Here is an 18,171-nt window from a genome sequence, read left to right on the forward strand (position 1 = left end):
ATTAACATAGGATGAAGAGACTTTGGAAATAAGGGCATGTCCCTTCATAGATGGCTTAACCTCCTACAGGATTCCCATAAGCTATCCAGATAGAGAGGAATTGTGGCTACAGGTGCTGTCTCCATCTATGTTGAAACTTGCAAGAGATTCCATTTTGTCAGCAGAATAATCAATGGAAATTCCATTCAGGCATCCCAGTTTATTCACCTCCTGGCTTGGATTTACCACGGGTGAGGGGCAGAAGGGAAGTTTCCAGTTAAAGTGCCACAAAGCTCTAACATGTTTGGTAACTCCCTCCTGGTGGACAAATGTGTGTCACTTCATCTATATGCTGTGTGCTTAACCTGTCATGGCCTGGGGGTTTCATCTGAAAAATAACTGCTCTTATTTGCTTTTTTCCCATGTGCTGTACCATCATGTTAGAGATCTGTGGAAATACTTAAGTGACATTCCTCACAATTTCTAAAGCAAACTCTATGCAATATTATCTTCATGGTTCGCTGTAAAATTTTGAACTTAACTTCCTTTGCTGATCAGCCAAGAACCTTATAGGGATGGCACAAAGCCCTTGTTTTCCCTTATTTGAAAGGTGATGGGGAAAACAATTTAAAATAAACATTACACATTATTTTTAATTGGGTCACTATATAATGCATATTTTTTCATAGACAATTTAAATAGTTTTAGTGATGTAAGTATATGTGCTGTGCTACAGAGGACGTATAATTTAACTGTAATAATAAGATTTTTATTTGAGGTTTTCACTCTGAAGACAGCTAAGAAAAATCTCCAAGCTTCCCAAAACCACTCTTTCCAAAGAAACCACAACGTTACAGAGCCCTTTCATCATCCAGCACACGGTCTGTACAACACAAAAATGTACACTGTACTACTTTAAATTAATTCATATTTGCAGGAGACACAGTCTGTGTCACTATGTGCAATTATGAAATGTAACTTTTTTTTCCTCTTGACATTTTTAGCTGCCTCACCCCTTTTATTTGAACACATACATATGGTGTGTGAGAGTGAGCAAGCTCTCTGTAAATGTTTGGAAGGAGCATCTGTCAGACAATAAAACTTACAAGAAAACATGTTTCTCATTTAAAGTGTATTCACCAGAACTATTTCAGTGTTGGAATCAGTTCATTTGTATAGCTTGGAGGCATTAATAAGAGCAGAGAACTGTAAAGGCACCAGAAAACTCGAACTGTTACTAAGAATCCAAGGTATTTTTTAAAAGCATTTTGTCTTTTCAGCACCCCAGTCTTCTGATAAGGAACCTGAACCAGTTGACGGACAGGAAACCTCTGCTAGTCCTTCCAAAGAGATTGCAAACAAGAAGATGGCATGATTTTTGCAAACCTGGAAAGTCTAAAGATTGCAATAATTGTTGGACCAAAGGGACCCTCTTCAGGCATAAATAGCAAGACTCCTACTGTCTTCTCTTGCAGACCAACTCAGCTGCCAGCAAAAGCAGGTGCTCTCCCACTACCAGTGCTCCAGAGGAATATTTAGTGAGTATTCACAGCTATTTTTACAAATTAATATATTATTAGAGATTTAGTTATGTTTGTATAGTTTTCTCAAAGGATAGAAACATTTAAAAATCATGTTGAAAGGCTCTTATTTTAAACAATTGCTGGAGTTCAACAGTCTGATGCAATTACCATGTTAATTTAAAAACAAAATTTGCACAAGCTATGACAGTAACTTTTAAAAAATATTGGGTTTTAGAACTGTGCAGTTTAGACAATCTAAAGGAATTACAATCTATTTTTAATCCACATTATGACAGCTAAGTAATTTATATAAATATGAAATGTATTTGACTTTAAATGTTATGCTATAAAACAGCCTTTGTAGAACACAAATTTAAAATAAATCATTTCTTTTGGCAAAGTAACCTGCAATTTAATCTTTAGAAGAATAAATACACCACTAATGTTTTCCACAGAAACAGTTGCTACTCTAATTAAATCAAGATGTGACTCTAATCAGATTTCAAAAGAAAATCAGAAACAGATTTTTCTCAGAGGTAGTACTATGGACAAGGATAAGATATTTCTATTTTCATTAGAAACACGTGTCCCAGGTAAAGTTACAGATTTGTTCTATATAGCATGGAAATTACAAATCTGAAAGCATTATAGTAATGCTTTTAGAAGCATAAAAATTTTTATTGTTTCAGATATCTGCTTTCTTTTAGGTTATAACTGATGCTACATTAGATTTTATTAGGCAACTGTTATTAATTTTGAATTTAGAGTGACTAATATGGCTAACAGATTTTTTTTTTCTTTTTGTGTGGAAGGGAATGGAAAACCTGATGTTTGTCTACTGCTCCTGTAAAGTTATCTGGACAGTACTTGTAACTATACTAGGTTATGCCAGCAGCTTGCCTGTGGGGGATGATTCTATTTGCACAGCACAGGAACTTGCTAAGTACAGGATAATCTTCATAGGGAAATGGAGTCAGACTGCTTTCCCTAAGCAGTATCCACTCTACAGGCCCCCAGCACAGTGGTCATCCCTGCTAGGTAAGTCAAGTATGCACAGTTTTAACAGCAGATAAATCTCTTGACCTCCGTGGTGTTTTTTTCTTCTTAATAGTCAAATTTAAGATAACTAATGGAAAAGGAAAAAATTGCCAAAGTTATTAAGAATGAAATTCATAAAATGAAGTATCCACAATATTTTCCAAAAATCTGCAACTGTTTTCAATTGACTTCTGTTTTCAATTGGCTGCAGCTGAAACAAACAGTGATAAGCCAAATGTTTTAGTGTTCACTCAATTTTATACACATTTTTTTTAACCTCAGAAATAAAACAGAGAAAATGAAGAAATAGGGACATTGTAAATCAGACTTTTATGTCGTGCCATGTATTCACTCAAATAGGTGTTACTCATAGTTCTGACTACAGCATGTGGAAAAAAAATGAATATGCCAGCAATGGTGTACGTGATTTTGCTGAAAAGGGTGAAGCATGGGTATTAATGAAAGAAATAGAAGAAGCTGGAGAGAAAATTCAGAGTGTACATGGAATCTTCTCTGCTCCTGCAATTACCAGTGGTACAGGACAAACCTCTACTGAATTAGAAGCGCATCCAAGACATCCCTTAGTAAGTAAACATGCATATTAACTTCAAAAGTTTATTTTATGTCACCAGCACCCAAAATTAAATATTTGACTTCTCACTTGTAGGAACAATATAATGCAAAGAGTTATGAGAAAGCATGTCACATTGCAGGGAGCACTGTACAGTTTCTATAAAGTAGAAGAGCATAATGAAATTATTTCAGAATTTTTGACTTAAAATTACTGTAAACAGGGCTGAAGCATTCCAAAATGAGTGATGCAATCCTGATGGATAATTTTGTTTCATTAGGTTTCATTTGTTGTACGAATTGTTCCAAGCCCTGACTGGTTTGTGGGTATTGACAGCCTAAATCTCTGTGAAGGAGACCACTGGATGGATGAAGTGTCAGTAGATCTATATCCATATGATGCTGGAACTGATAGTGGTTTCACATTTTCCTCCCCAAACTTTGCCACTATTCCACAGGAGACAGTTCAAGAGGTAGGTATTGTTCCATAGTTTAGCACTTCATACTGATATGTTTTGATATTTCCCTTTAAAGGATAACTATTCTATAATTGTGAAACTGATTTTAGTATCTAGGATGCTGATGCTCTCTACACATGGATTTATTACACAGCTGATAAACTTACTGATTTTGTTTATTTTCTGTATCTTTGAAATTTATTAGGTAGATGCAGATGGTTCACAAAAACTTGTCTCTACATTTTAATAACTTTATAGAAAAGCTGACAGTTTTTAGATGACATTTAACAATCCTTAAAGCACCAAGAAAATAAAAATACTCGCAAGAGTCCTGACATTATGAAATATGTATCTAAACAGGAAAATTCTTAGTAGTGAATACTGATGTGAGGAGGAGTTCAGTTGAAAGCACTGCTGAAACCTGAAACTTGCATCTGAGGGAAAGGACCTAAAGGAAAGCAAAGAACTTCACTGCTATTGCAATGACCCCAATCTCTTTTGCTCATTTGATCCTCTATATGCCTCAAACTTTGCTTTTGCCATTTAAAAATGGTGGGGAACAGAGGATTTTGATTCAAATGTTTTGAATACTATAGGTATTCAGTAATCCCTTCTTAAAGGTCAGTTTTCCCCGAGACAAATACTGTGCTAATGAGTAATGAGAAAAGGTACAGAGAATCTGTAAAACAATGCATTTGGCCTCCTATATCCATATGACAGCAGACCTAATATTATTATTTAATACTCAGCCAGTTCTTTCCATCAAACCTTCCATACATTACTGTGTTTTCAGTACCTCCCAGCACAGTTTGCTATCCAAAGTGGATGAAATTCATTGTTCCCTGTCTCAAAGAATTCTGCATAAAAATTCTAGGACTGCCAGCATAGTTATGAGAACTGAGGTTCACAGAAACTCGTTGTACTCAATTAACTTGCCAAAAACTTGCATGATGTATAAACATGATTTTACAGTTATCTTCTTACTAATACGATGTCATTTGGTTAATATTCCCCTTTTAATTTTGCAGATCACTTGCTCCTCTCCAAGTCACCCAGCAAACTCATTTTATTATCCAAAACTCAAAATTTTGCCACCTATTGCTCAAGTAACAATGGTGAAAATAAAGAAAAGCCAGCTGGGTCTTTCTGCACCTTTTATTAATCTTCCAGCCAAAAGCAATGAAATAATAGACTCTGTCTCAGGTAAGTGATTAGTTCATTGATGTTCTCAATTCTGTTATTTTCATTCACTCAGAAATATGTGGAAATCTGGCAGGTGATGTGGATGAAACAGGTGATCAGGCAGAATACTCTCCTATCTGCATAGGAATAGTTTCCAGACTCACACATGGGAAATAAAACAAGCCAGTTGACATAAAAGAGAATTCCTGAAAGACTAAGGGAGGGATTGCATATTTGAGCTGTGGTTCAAAGGATTGGGTTGCATCCACAGTAAGAGCTTACTCAAGCCTTTGTATCAGTGTAGATCAGTGAATTTTATGAGAAACAAATGACACTTGATCAGAATCAGAGTTCCAAAACTCTTTGCAACTTTGAAGTAAATATTCACCCTTAAGTTTTTACATGATGAAGCCAAGAACTATTATTGTTGTCTCCTTCTGGATCACAAGGTTTGCCAGTTATGTGCAATAAAAATTGATATAATTCAATTGTTTTGGACTTATTTGCGATAGAAACATAAATCCTGACAACAAAAATCAGATTCTCATTTTTATTTTCTTAAAAATACTAGCTAATAACCTTGACCAGGTAGGAAGATATGCAAACTACTGACTCAAGTCAGTCTTAAGGGTGATTTCCAAATCCCTGAATTAAAAAATGTATGGTTAAAACCCAATATTAGCTCCAAGGGAGCAATGCACTCCCAGAAGAGTTGCTATGTTCCAAGAGCTTCTCCAGAATGTCTGAGTATTGCATGGGTCTGTGCTGGACACCTCACAGCCACTAAAATAAAGCTCATTCTCTACACAACTGATGTGTGATTTTTACTTTAATAAAGGTATTTATCAATTTATAGTGGTTTAATGTACTTCTGTTAGTAAACAAGACACATTCAAAGTGACTGTTTACATATCTCATTTGCAGTTATGTCTGTCCCACAGCATTCAAAATGAACATTTGGCCCTCTTTAGGGAATAAATTTAAAACAATGCATTTAAAGCATGGTATTTCAAAATTAATTTTTAATCACAAATCTCCACTTTATTGTACGCTAACCAGTAAATCAGTCTGCTTAAAAACATATTCCAGAATCAAAAAGACAGATTTAATTACCAGAGGTAAGTTGTGTCCCTCATGCCTTCTAGAAACAGGAATGAGTGATGACAGCAGAAGTGGTGAGTTCACTGTAATGCCAGAGATTTATACCAGGTGTCACACACTTAGTGTGGCATTTAAAGATGTGCACACCTATTTTACCCACAAATGCTGTAACAGGAAGTGTTCATGCAACTTCCTGTGACAAGCAATATTTTAATGTATTCTGCTAAGGAATACTCACCGATATTTTTATGAGATATATTTTTACCAGAAGCATACATTGTGCAAAGTACTTCAGAGTTTCTAATTTCTTTTCTCGAGGCAAATTATACTGTAACCCCTTTTAGTATTAGAAAGCTTACAGTGACAGAATATCTTTATTGGCAAAAGGGAGAGTAGTATACACACTAAACAATAGCAAGATGATTTAATGTAAGAAATGGGACTTTATTTCTGAAGCAAAATTGCAACAAAATTAAAATGGAATTCGATATGACCAACTATTGGAACAATAGCTAAGAAATATAAATATACCCAAACAAACCAGAGAAAAGCTTTAATCCCAGCATTTTTAGTAAGCCGTTAAAAGACAAATGAGTTATAAAATTGACAGTAAATGTTTTTTAATTCAACCTTTTGAGTGCAATTATTTTAAGTGTAGTTTTCTTTTAAAGGAATTTTGTATTTTCAGTTCAATAGATAATATGCTGCACTACTGATATAATACCTCAGACATGCTCTAGATTGCAATAACAATAATATCATTGTCCACAAGTTTAGGAGATGAAACCAGATCTTTTTTTTAATTTATGAGACAACATATGGATTTTATTATTATCACATGTATTTTTTCTAAAAGAAAGGATGCTATTTGATCATAATTCCTTAATGCTTTTCCAACTGTGTACTTGACTCAAGTACAGCTTCATGTAAAGTTACGTTTTTGTTGTGTGTATTGCAGAAACACCCCTGGACTGTGAGGTTTCTCAATGGTCTTCCTGGGGACTCTGCAGGGGTGTTTGCAGAGAAACAGGGACCAAGATCAGAACTCGTTTTGTGCTTCTTCAGCCTGCCAATAATGGAACACCTTGTCCAAATCTGGATGAAGAAACGCCATGTGAACCAGAAAACTGTGTCTGAAATAAAGAAAAGATAATAACTTAGATAATTTAAAAGTAGGATAAGTTTAAATCTAAACTACATGTCACTCAGTGTTCTTTAGAATTTGGATATGCTGCACTATTTTGATGAAAAGGTGTATAAGAGTGGTTTTGAAAGTTGCTATTTAATGTCAAGATTTTAGGGGGTTAAATTTCTAAGGTTTAGTATGTCAATAGTACTCGATCACTTACAGACCAAAAACCCCCAAATAAATCCTTCCTACAATACACTGTAAGTTCTTCGAGTACCCTCTAGTGGCAGAAAAGAAGACATTTGGAAACGTACTTCACATGAATAAAAATCAATCACAACATCTAAACTAATAGCCTTCTTAAATGCTGTAATTTGATTATCTACAGATATTTATACCTAGAAATTAATTTTTTCATCTAAATTATGTTTTTATAATTTATTGGCATTTTTCTTGTCTTTCTAAATATGCTTAACATGCATTTCTTCAGAAACTACTTACCTAAGTCAGAGTGACCAGATGTTTGCAGCGTGGTTAAGACAATAGTGGAAGTGAGTAAACTTGTCTTGAGACTTACGAATATATGAAAATGTCTTTTTCTTTTTTTTTTATCAAAAGTGAGAAGAATAACTGCCATGAGGACACTCAGCCAACAAAATTACTAGAAAGATATAGAAGTGTGGATACTACTAGAAAACTTTTGAACTGAATTAAATGTGTTAGCTGAGATTCAAAAACTGATTGTTGGTGTGTGTCACTCATAAGACAACTATCTCAAAATAAATGCTGTTGACTATAACGTAAATTATATCATTACCTTTATATATGCAGTAAATATTGTCCACATTTCTTTAAATGTGTTGCTGCTATTTGTTATTTGCTCTTTTTCCACTTTTTACCGAGAAAATTTAGAATTTTTTAATAGTATCTAAAATTCAGGTATAGACAATGATAACAAAACACAACATGCCAGAAAGTGTTCCTGACTGCAAGCTTTAATGCTCGAATAACTGTTATAAAATGAATGTAACATATGGCTTATGAAGAGTTGTGGCTACCAACCAGGAAAAGGATTTTGGAATAATACTTACTCAACAAAATAAGTTTGCAGTCAGCTCACAAAACTTTTACAGCACACTGCAGTTTTACAAATATACAGCGCAGATATTGAACAGGAGAGTTGATTTGAGAAGGTTCTTTTAGGAATATGCCAAATACAAGAAAATTTCTCACGTCCTTAAGGGAGCACACTGCATTCTCCACAGGGCTGAAACATTCAAAAGGTTCTCTGTATTTCTTTCCAGGAGATAAATCTTGCAAAGACCCAAATAAATTTGAAAGTTTATGACACTAGAATTAGTTGCTCCTCCAAATGATGTTAAACACAGTTTTCAGAGCTCAGTGTAGGAATCTCTACATCTCTCATTCTTCAGACTCCCACTGTTGCCCATTGTTCAAAATTGTTTCACTTACTCTTTTTATCATATCTGGTTGGTTTTTTTCCAGGTTCCCCTGTTTCCACTCTATAATGGGAATAGTGTAACTACATTATTTTGTGTTTAGTTAACTACCAATATTTTTCTTTCTTCTTTTTATATTAATGTTAATCATTCTGTGTTTTCTGTCACACTATATTTTTACATTTTTACTACTATATTTTTACAGATTTACCATCGTCTCAGAAAACCTATGCGTACATCGAAGTATATATTTAAATACTCTCTGAGGACAGGAACTAATTTCAAATTTATTGATTGTTGAGTGACAAATTAGGCTCAATAAAGGCTTTGGGCAGATCTCAGATTCAAGTCTAAATCCTAAATGCCTTAGGAAAAACAAACCCACAAACCACAGGTATCCTTGGAGGTAAATTCCTGGAAGTTCTCTTAACATTAGAGTTTTGCTTCTTCACGTGCCCAGAGCAAATAGAGGGTCAGGTCCAGTAAAAGAATATCTGCCTTTGCAATTGTATACATGACCTGAATCTGGGATTTCAGTCCTACAAGAAAAGAACTGAGAGTGGAGAAGTCCCAGTGTTTACTCGAACTCCTGGAGACAAAAGTTTCCCAAAGGACACTGAAGGAGAAAGGATGAGAGGGAGTGGTGGAGTAGAAAGGGAAGTGAATATATAACAAGCCAACACACTTCAGGAAACTCCAGTCAGTGATATATAACTTTGCTACTTTAGAGTGTTTATGTACACGAATATTCACTGCAGCTTCCTTTAAAAGCAGAAGTTTTCTATCCAGCCAGTTACCTGGATATGGGATTTTTTGTAAGCTGTGACTTCAGGAGACCTTGGTACATATGACATTCTTTAAGGATGCCCTTGTAGTTATGTAATGTTTGCCCATAGATCATTCCAGGTATTGCCTTTGCAAATCCCAGGCATGGAGTCATTACTTGGCAAGACTATGGATACAGTGAGTGAAGCACATTCTAATGATGGAGCATATTTCTTATAATATATCTTTATTAAACTGATTAGTGAGGTACATTATCCCTGTGTGGATACTGTTAGGACCTTGTAGCTTTTACTTTCTGCAGTCTTGGAATTCTCTTAAAAATCTGGGGACCAGGAAGAGGCATAGAGAAGCTCTTCCTTTCTTTTCCTTTACAACTAGTGTTACAGATGGCTGGCAGCCAAGATGCTGTGGTCCTAAAAACATGAGATTTAGGGAAGGAAATGGGCAAATTAATTCCTGAGTTAAGCTAATCTCAGAAAGCACTTTGGGAGGAAGCTTGAAATGGATTTGTAAAGACAATTCTTTTCAAGAATGTTTTATAGGAAAGATCAGCTTTGATGCCTTGGCAGATATTATTGCAGAATGGAAAACATGGTTAAAGGTAAGTGTAGTAGTCAAAAAGTCACCACAGAATTAAACTGTGGTCCTACAGAAATAATCAACACCAAATTAAATTCCTATAATGGAATAAGGTACCTCATTACTGAGAACAAAAAAGATGGAAAAGGACTCTTTACAAGGATTTGTAGTGATAGAAAAAGGGAGAATGGGCTCAAACAGAAAGAAAGCAGGTTTAGGTTACATATTTGGAAAAAAATTCTTTACTGTGAGCATGGTGTGACACTTGAACAAGTTTCCCAGAGAAGTTGTGGATGCCCCATGCCTCGAAGTGTTCAAAGCCTGGCTGGATGGGGCTCTGAACAACCTGGTCTACACAAAAATAAAACATAAAATAAAATCCAAATTCCACCTTTTCAAGCAAAATAAATGTTGGTAAAATTCCATCAAGGAATGTTTTCTATTCTGTGGCACTGTGTCCTACATATATGACCCGTATATGTGCAGCTGAGGTAACGTCATCCCATACCCTGAAGTCAAGATGACAGAAATCAGAAGTCAAGCGAGAGGTTCATCAAAGACACTTCAAGGGCATCACTGAACCATTGCCCTGCAAATGCCAGGTGCTGCTGAGGACAACGGTAGGGTTGGGCAGACTGTGATCAAACTACAGACCCTTCCAACAGGAGCTTCTGAAACAAAATTGAGCTCCCTACTGGAAATGATCCCACAGGTGGGTCCTCCCCGCTGGAAAACGACCACATATCCTCTGACATTGAAGCCAACCTTTCAGACAAAGAGATCTCAGTTTATAAGACAAAGAACATTTGAGTGATAGATGAGTTTGTCATCAGGCAAACGCATTGGTCTATATTAGCACCAAGGATAAAAATAAAAACCTCAATCTTTGTTCAAGTTACTCTATAGCTTTCTCTAGAGAATTTATTAGGCAGTGACTAAGAAATAGACATTCTTATATAAAAAAATCTTATCCTGAAAGTGTTAATGTTATTTTTTCCCCGAAGTATCATATTGAATAATGTTTCAGATTCTTTTACTGTTCAAGTTCTTTTGACTTCTTTAAATTTCTTTCAGACCTTTCATGTAGTCCCTGTGGTTTTATGCAGGCGCATATATTTGTCCAGTGATTTAGGATGGAAATTACAAGATTTCTTAATAAAAGAGGAGTGAAGCTCTGGAATAATAGCCCAGAATAAATAGGAAATACAACTTAATAACTTCATTTAAGTTGAAAATTGAGCAGTTTTTGGAAAGAGATAGCCAGTGTGGTTACTTACAGTAATCTAGTGAACTGATCTCAAGTACCTGAGAGGCCCTTTCAGTTTCATGCTCTTGTAAGTGCATAAAATAAAATTTTAGTCTAGATGCTGGGAAAGAAAAAAGATTTTACAAGGTGTCTTTTTCATGTTATCTCATTCTCCAGAACATATTGCAGTTATTTATAAACGTGTAACCACCAGCTGCCTTTTCTCACAGTTTTTTTCTCTCTCAAAAATACACTGATAAGAAGCAAACAAGGAACAACCACAGGACTACAGGCATTTGTATGTAACTATTTCTCTTCAATAGCAGTACAGTAGGGATATATTAAAAAAAACATGAAAAGCCAATTGATAGGATTATTTATGAACTTCTGGATTTCTTTTTCACTTGCTTTGTATTTTCACATTGGAGAAAGAGAAGAGAAATGTATAATTGAAGATCTTCCCAGCGACACGTTGGTATTTGGTAGGTACCTGTCAGTGCTCTATGATTATCTAACCTATGCAATAATAAAGATAACTTTTAATGTAACAGGAAATTCTGTTACTGATGAATATACTAAAACATTAGTGCTAAGGAAAGGGCACACTGAAAATTACTCCCCACAGCAGGGAGTAGGAATAAAGTCCTCACGCATTGTGTGTGTCCATCACTCAAAAAAAAAATGCAGGTTTTCAGAGTGCTCTACTGACTAAACAGTCTTTTAATTCTACATCTGCGGAACTGCTGCTTCCATGTGTGTTTCTATACATTCTGACTGATGTACTCATTGACAACAGAATTTCCGTAACATGGTTTTCCCCATATGAATGAGAGAGTTACTTTTTTGATTAATGCCAGTCTGGAAAGAAACAATTCAAGATGTACTAAAGTTCCATTTCACCTGGGATACCACAGGCACATTAAATTAATCTACAAGACTGTACATGCAAGATTTCAAGGGGATAGCAAAAAATAATACAGAATAATCTTTTTCTTTAATAAATAATGTGATAAATATGAAAAACAATCCAAAAAATGTAATTTCAGTACAGCACATTATGCTTTTGGGGGTCTCAGCATGCCTTCTGGAGGTTAATCTTGCCAGAGTTTTAGGAGTAATCAGAAAGTACTTCTTGTTAATTAACCATTATTTGTAGTACTCTAGAACATTTTCTGGTGTAGTAAAAATTTATTGCATTTCACAGTATTGTAAAGTGCCCCTGAGCACTTTTAATCATAAACACATGAAATACATATATTGTTTTAATGTTAATCATTTATCTTTATATTTTTCCTGAAAAAGCAATGAAGATGTTTAATGTTAAGCTATGTTTTATTTAATGGATTTATCCATGTTCTTATTCAGGGAATTACAAAGTACAACGCTGGGATATACATAAACACGACTTTCTTGAATCTGCTCCTGGTTTGGGAATGTATGTGACTGTCTCAACTCCTTCTGGTGAGGTAAATATGCTCTATGAATGTTTCTGTAGGATTTATATGTTGACTTCTGGCACTGGCAGGCAGCACTATCTAAAAAGAAAAGACACTTCTGGAGAAAAAGTAAATCTACAGTTTACCAGCTAGTTTGGTATTTTGATGCTGAAAGGTTTAAGAACCTCGTGACTTCTATCAAAGTAAATAGAAATTACGATATTTGATAATTATGTGCATGGTCAATTTTTGCATTACCATCAGATTTCGGAAAGTGTGTTATTAAGAACAGTCAGTGACAACTGAGAAAACAAGTTAAAGAAAAAAAAAGAAAATTCACTAATGAAGTAAAACGGTACAGAATGTACTTGAGCAGCAGAAAGGAAAGCTGATGATAAACAAAACTGTGAAAGTTGAGATCTTCCCTAGGCTGGGTGTGGCCCTCATGTAGAGCAGCTGCCTGTGTTGCCATGAAGTCCTGAGCCTTTCCAGCAATGGACAATATATTTCTGTGCCTAGATGAGGTTTTAGTTTTCAAACTTTGCATGCTTTAGAGAGCAATGGCTTTGTACACTGCAGAATTCTATAACATTTCAGTGTTCACTGTGAACTAAAATAGTTTAATTTTCTCTAAATCTACCCTGAAATTCAGATAAATTTAATGATGTCAGGAGGCTAATTGATTCCTTTTTGATCCAATTCACAGTACTGTCTTGATAGTTTTATTGGTATTTACAATTTACAAACCCAACATATATAAAATTTAAATTGCAGGTACTATTATCAAAACTGTATGGGCCACAAGGAACATTTTCTTTTACATCCCATCTCTCTGGGGAGCACATTATCTGTTTCCAGTCAAACTCCACAAGACTTCTGGCAATTGCAGGAAGTAAACTGGTAGGTATATTTCTTAAATATTCTTTGTTGTAACCATAAATTGTTTACAAACCACAGAGATTACAAACTAGCTTAGAAGTTGGACTAACTTCTAGCAGATAATTTGACATTTCCTAGTGATTAAAGAAGACAAAACCAGAATTTTGTAGATCAAGAGATAAAAAGACTCTGTTCTCTTCTATTTAAGAAGTCGGCTTTCAAGAGGCAAGACTAATAATGATAGAGAGACTTAATGTTTTTAAAGTGCTTTGAATGTGATTCTGATCAATAAGAATGACTAATTTGGTTCAAAAAGACCGATATGAAACACTTCTAAGACTAACACAAACATTTGTCATAAAGGTGTTCCATGTCTTCACTAACTTAGATTGAATTCCTAATGAAAACTTAACATTTCAATTTTTGAGAGATATTCAAAGAAAAATATATTAGCATTCTTGTTATTGTGTACTACCAGCAAAGCTGGTCTTAACGCAGATTTTGAGAAGAAAAGAAAAAACCCATCAGAGGTGGTATCATGGCTCTAATCTATCCCAGAAAAAAAAAAATATAAATTCTGTTTTGAAAATATATGCCTTAGCCCAAAAGATAGTTGAACAGGTGAGAATTACTCTCTAGAGTGTTTGTTTGTTTGTTTGTTAATTAAGTTGACTGCAAAAGAGTTAGATAACCAGCTAAATATAAACATCTTTTAAATGTGTTGAGGTAGGTCAAATTTCATACAAGCTGTGTACTTTGGGAACATGTAGATGACACAGAAATGAGAAGAACAGTACAGAAGTGGGATTCTTATACTGGAATAACTAGGTGTTCTTACAGACTGATTGATAGAAATGAATGGAAATTTAAGCATACACATTGCAAAAGCACTCAGGTTCTAATAAGAAAAAAAATTGGTGGAGTTTATCAACTAGAGAGGGTAAGGGTGATAAAGCTTTGGTTGATCATAGTTAACTACACACCATGAATGTGATTCTGAGGATATGCAGGTGATTTTTATCTGGTATAAATGGAGCTGTATTAACATGATTTTACATGATACATGCACCATGTAGAGTTCTGGTCATCCTATTTAAAAGAAGTGAACAGATGTGGGGAAGGAGAACGTTAATATCACAAATATTAAATGAGGTGGTTTGTTTAGCTTGAGAACACAGAAATTAAAAAGGAAAATACTGCTCTTATAATTATACTTGCAAGAACAAAGGTCACACAAGAAAAACATTATTTAACTAAGTTAAATTTTTCAGTGGTCTTCTGTAAGAACCATATGGTTATCTGAACTCCTTCAAACCAAAATAATTAATAAATTAATGGATGATAAGGTTGTGAGACGGATTTCTAGCTATACAGTTAGCTAACTCCAAGACAGCTGAAAGATCTGCTCTTCATTTGTGGGTGATGTCTGGCAGATTATTTGCTTGGCTAAAACCTTTTTATTTTCTCTTAGGCACAAATTGGCTTCTAGAAGAAATTCCTCCTATTAATTTTAGCAAAATTTTTCATTCATGACAAAATAAGTTGCATACTATTGCAAGTTCTGTTCTTCACTCTTCTTTCTATGGTTCTATTGCTTGACTGGGTTCAGGCATTTTTGCCATAGATCATACAACAGCTTACAGGATATTGGGAGATACTTCATTCTGGATAAATAGTGTGGAGAAAGAAAAAGATACCCTATGGATACCCATGTTAAACTGCAAATAGTGATACAGCTCATCTCCTTCCAGTCTTACAGTCCCAACAGTTACATGAGGAAACCCAGAAGGGCATCTACAAAAAATTTCCTGCATTGAAGAATGTAATTCCTGCAATATTAGAATGGAATGTGAAATATAATAAGCATCCCTTATGGTCTTTATTTTTTTAACTATTTTGGACAAAGAAAACATTTTCATGGTGGTTGAATCAATACTATCATAAAATAACGCCCTAACATTAGTGAAGTTTGTAAATTTGTATAACTAGTTTAAAAATAAAATTAAGAAGCACTTTAAATTTACCACCTGATTCTAATTTTAGGAAGGATTTTTATAAGAAATTAAAACTATTTTCCTGTAATGAACCTTAAGGGAAATTATCCATTGGTTCATTTTTAATTTGAATTTAGGAATTTTGAAAAAGCAGATGACACAGAAATGAGCATATATTTTCTGTTTTCAGCGTATACATTTGGACATTAGAGTTGGAGAGCATTTTTTGGATGAATCTGCTGTTCAAGCCAAAGAAAAAGTGGATGAAGTTAATATCAGACTAGAACATCTAATTGAGCAAATGCACCATGTATCCAAAGAACAAGACTATGAAAGAGTATGTATGTTCCCTAATGGAAACATTAAAAAATATTGTACATAGGCTTATTGATTTATTAAGTATTATGAGGTTTATTATTCAATTGCAGTGTTATTTTTAACTAACACATAAAAATCTATTGGTATTTAACCAAAATTGTCTCTATTACCTTGCAAAATATTTTTAAGCAGTAACCTAAAAACTAATTAATGACTGAGAACTCACGCTTATAGCAACAGGTGTTATTTTATAGCAGCAGGTGTTATTTTAAAGCAGAGTTTTCCAAATAAGAGTGTTCTTGGCCAGTCAGCCCCAGCAGCTGAGCAGGTGGCAGGTACCGCTGTGGGTGATGTCTCCAGCTGTTGTTTCCATGCAGGTCTATGTGCACAAACTTTATTGGAGTGGGGAAGGAAATGACTGAGTGTATATTTATAAATCTCCATGCAGTTAGAAATAAAGCCCTCCTTCAAACAAGTGTACACCCGTTCTCTTCACTTTTCCATTCGTACGCAGGCAGTCAGACTGTGTTTGAAATATATCGACTAGTTACCTAAAAATAGAAATTTGGCTGCAAAAGGGTTCTTGACAGCAATATGTGACTGTAAACCTAAGAAGGTTAAAGCCTGTACTAATGGGACATATTTAGCACAATATATTTTCTGTGAATAAGGGAAGTTCTGTTTGCCTTTCTGCTTGAGGATACAGTGTGTCTGCTTCTCAGTTTTGATTTGTAAAGATACCCACCATATGGATAAATAGAAACTTCCGTTTTTATCAACATGAAGTGTTTGTTCACCACTATGCAGAAGAGGGATGTTTGTCTAGTTACCTGGATAGCAGCATGAAACATGTAGATGCTAAAAGGTAATAACTATGCTTTTCCTTTATTCTTCAGGAACGTGAAGAAAAATTTCGGAAGACAAGTGAAGAAACCAACAGCAATATTTTGTGGTGGGCTATAGTACAAACACTGATCCTCATCTCTGTTGGAATCTGGCAAATCAAATCTCTCAGAGATTTCTTTATAGCTAAGAAACTTGTTTAAATTCTATAAAGTAAATGCACAGATTCAGAAATTGCACATCATGTAACACTGAACATCATAAGAAACCCTGTAACTAAAAGAAAATTGGTTGCATAGAACTCTCAAGTTTCTCTCATCTTCTACTCTGATTCTAACTCTGGTTTCTCCATCTATGTCACAACCTCTTATACCCCACTACATTTTATTCCTTTAATCCAATTTTTTATAAGCTTTTTTTCCCCCTATACAGATGTAAAGCTAAATCTAGAAGAAAGATTCAGTGACTAAGGCAGCATTTCGTTCAACTCAGGATTGTTACATCTAAAATAGAAATCTAAAAAAAAAAGTTTCCTAGGATTTAAAATTTCTATACTTGCTTACTAATGTTACTTGGTACTACCACAAAGAGTTCAGCACTTCAGACTGACCACAATTCAGACAGGAGGCAGAGAAATAACCCATATCCCCTGTGGTGCTTAATTTGGTGAGAGTGTCTTGAACTCAATCTATATATGGGTAACACCTAAATGTAATTGTGACTGCTTTCTTTCAAAATATTCAACTGATCAGTGGCGGCAGCAATTATCATGGAAGAGAGAGACCCAGACAAGCAATTTGGAGTTGTACTTACTTTTCACTTCCAGATTAGGCTATGGAATTGTGATCAGACATCTCCCACAGTTGCTCATTTAAATTATATTCTTTATGAAGTATGCCAAAATAAACCAAATTACAGGGTTTTTTTGTAAACAATGCCTACACATTTTGTTTTAATTCATTCCTGCAGAAAATTCTTCAGTCTCTTTCTGTGTTGAGAATTTTTACTACTTTAATTATTTAGCAACTGTAATATGACAGCCTAAAGAACTTACCAGTTTTTGACTTATTTTTCCATTTCACTTATTGCAGCTTGGTTACATACATCTTTATGCCTTAATTTAACTAGCAGTGTAACTACAGTATCATACAATGAGAAGTCAAAAGCTCTGGTTAAAAATCCAGATAATTAGCTTGACAAAGCAGCAGTAGTGTAAGGAGGAGTTGGAGGTGGTTACATATAAAAACATGAAACTTGAAGAAGTTTCTAGAGCACTGTGATAGCAAAGTATTATGGTTTGGTTTCCTACTTCTCTTTCCAGACCCTTTGCTTATCTAAAAGGTAGTGAAAGCTGGAATATCTGTAAACAATTACTGTTTTAAAGGCACTGCTTTCTTTCTTTCTTCTATTTTCTCACTTGTGGTTTTCATCAGCAAGGAAATGACACTGCCCTATGAGTTCACTTACATTTCCAGTACAGTAATGAAAATACAGCTGTGAGAATCCATAAAATTGATACAAAGTAGAGACAAATCAATCAAAATAAAATCTTATAAAGCTACTCACTGAGGTGTGTCCTACATTAAAAATTCTGAGACTTTAAAGTTGTCACTCGGAATAACCAGTAAATAAGTTTTATTAACTTTACTT

At 34.7% G+C, this 18,171-nt stretch overlaps 2 protein-coding genes across 3 annotated transcripts; both read left to right on the plus strand.

Moving 5' to 3' along the window:
- The first annotated feature begins 1,151 nt into the window (after positions 1-1,151).
- Positions 1,152-8,776, plus strand: SPON2 (spondin 2). 2 transcript variants are annotated; one of them, XM_027699934.1, is made up of 6 exons: positions 1,152-1,511; positions 2,308-2,540; positions 2,901-3,124; positions 3,392-3,583; positions 4,597-4,771; positions 6,810-8,776. In XM_027699934.1, the coding sequence occupies exons 1-6, from the start codon at positions 1,351-1,353 to the stop codon at positions 6,986-6,988; spliced, it is 1,164 nt and encodes a 387-aa protein (XP_027555735.1). In that variant the 5' UTR covers positions 1,152-1,350; the 3' UTR covers positions 6,989-8,776. The 2 variants fall into 2 exon arrangements, with proteins under 2 accessions (XP_027555735.1, XP_027555734.1); XM_027699933.1 differs by having other exon boundaries at positions 1,214-1,517; positions 2,315-2,540; positions 6,810-7,836.
- Positions 8,777-11,322: 2,546 nt separating this feature from the next.
- LOC113975678 (transmembrane emp24 domain-containing protein 11-like) lies at positions 11,323-16,890 on the plus strand. The gene is made up of 5 exons (XM_027699932.1): positions 11,323-11,533; positions 12,417-12,517; positions 13,262-13,387; positions 15,551-15,697; positions 16,575-16,890. The coding sequence occupies exons 1-5, from the start codon at positions 11,404-11,406 to the stop codon at positions 16,722-16,724; spliced, it is 654 nt and encodes a 217-aa protein (XP_027555733.1). The 5' UTR covers positions 11,323-11,403; the 3' UTR covers positions 16,725-16,890.
- The last annotated feature ends 1,281 nt before the right edge of the window (positions 16,891-18,171 follow it).

The sequence above is a fragment of the Neopelma chrysocephalum genome, unplaced genomic scaffold (genome assembly GCF_003984885.1).
Source record: "Neopelma chrysocephalum unplaced genomic scaffold, ASM398488v2 Primary Assembly neopelma1_142, whole genome shotgun sequence".
NCBI classification, from domain to species: domain Eukaryota; kingdom Metazoa; phylum Chordata; class Aves; order Passeriformes; family Pipridae; genus Neopelma; species Neopelma chrysocephalum.

Coding starts and splice junctions, on each gene's coding strand:
- SPON2 (XM_027699934.1), top strand. CDS start 1,351: ATGATTTTTGCAAACCTGGAAAGTCTAAAGATTGCAATAATTGTTGGA. Junction 3,125..3,391: donor CGCATCCAAGACATCCCTTA/GTAAGTAAACAT, acceptor TTGTTTCATTAG/GTTTCATTTGTTGTACGAAT. Junction 3,584..4,596: donor CACAGGAGACAGTTCAAGAG/GTAGGTATTGTT, acceptor TTAATTTTGCAG/ATCACTTGCTCCTCTCCAAG.
- LOC113975678 (XM_027699932.1), top strand. CDS start 11,404: ATGAAAAGCCAATTGATAGGATTATTTATGAACTTCTGGATTTCTTTT. Junction 11,534..12,416: donor CAGCGACACGTTGGTATTTG/GTAGGTACCTGT, acceptor GTTCTTATTCAG/GGAATTACAAAGTACAACGC. Junction 13,388..15,550: donor CAATTGCAGGAAGTAAACTG/GTAGGTATATTT, acceptor TTCTGTTTTCAG/CGTATACATTTGGACATTAG.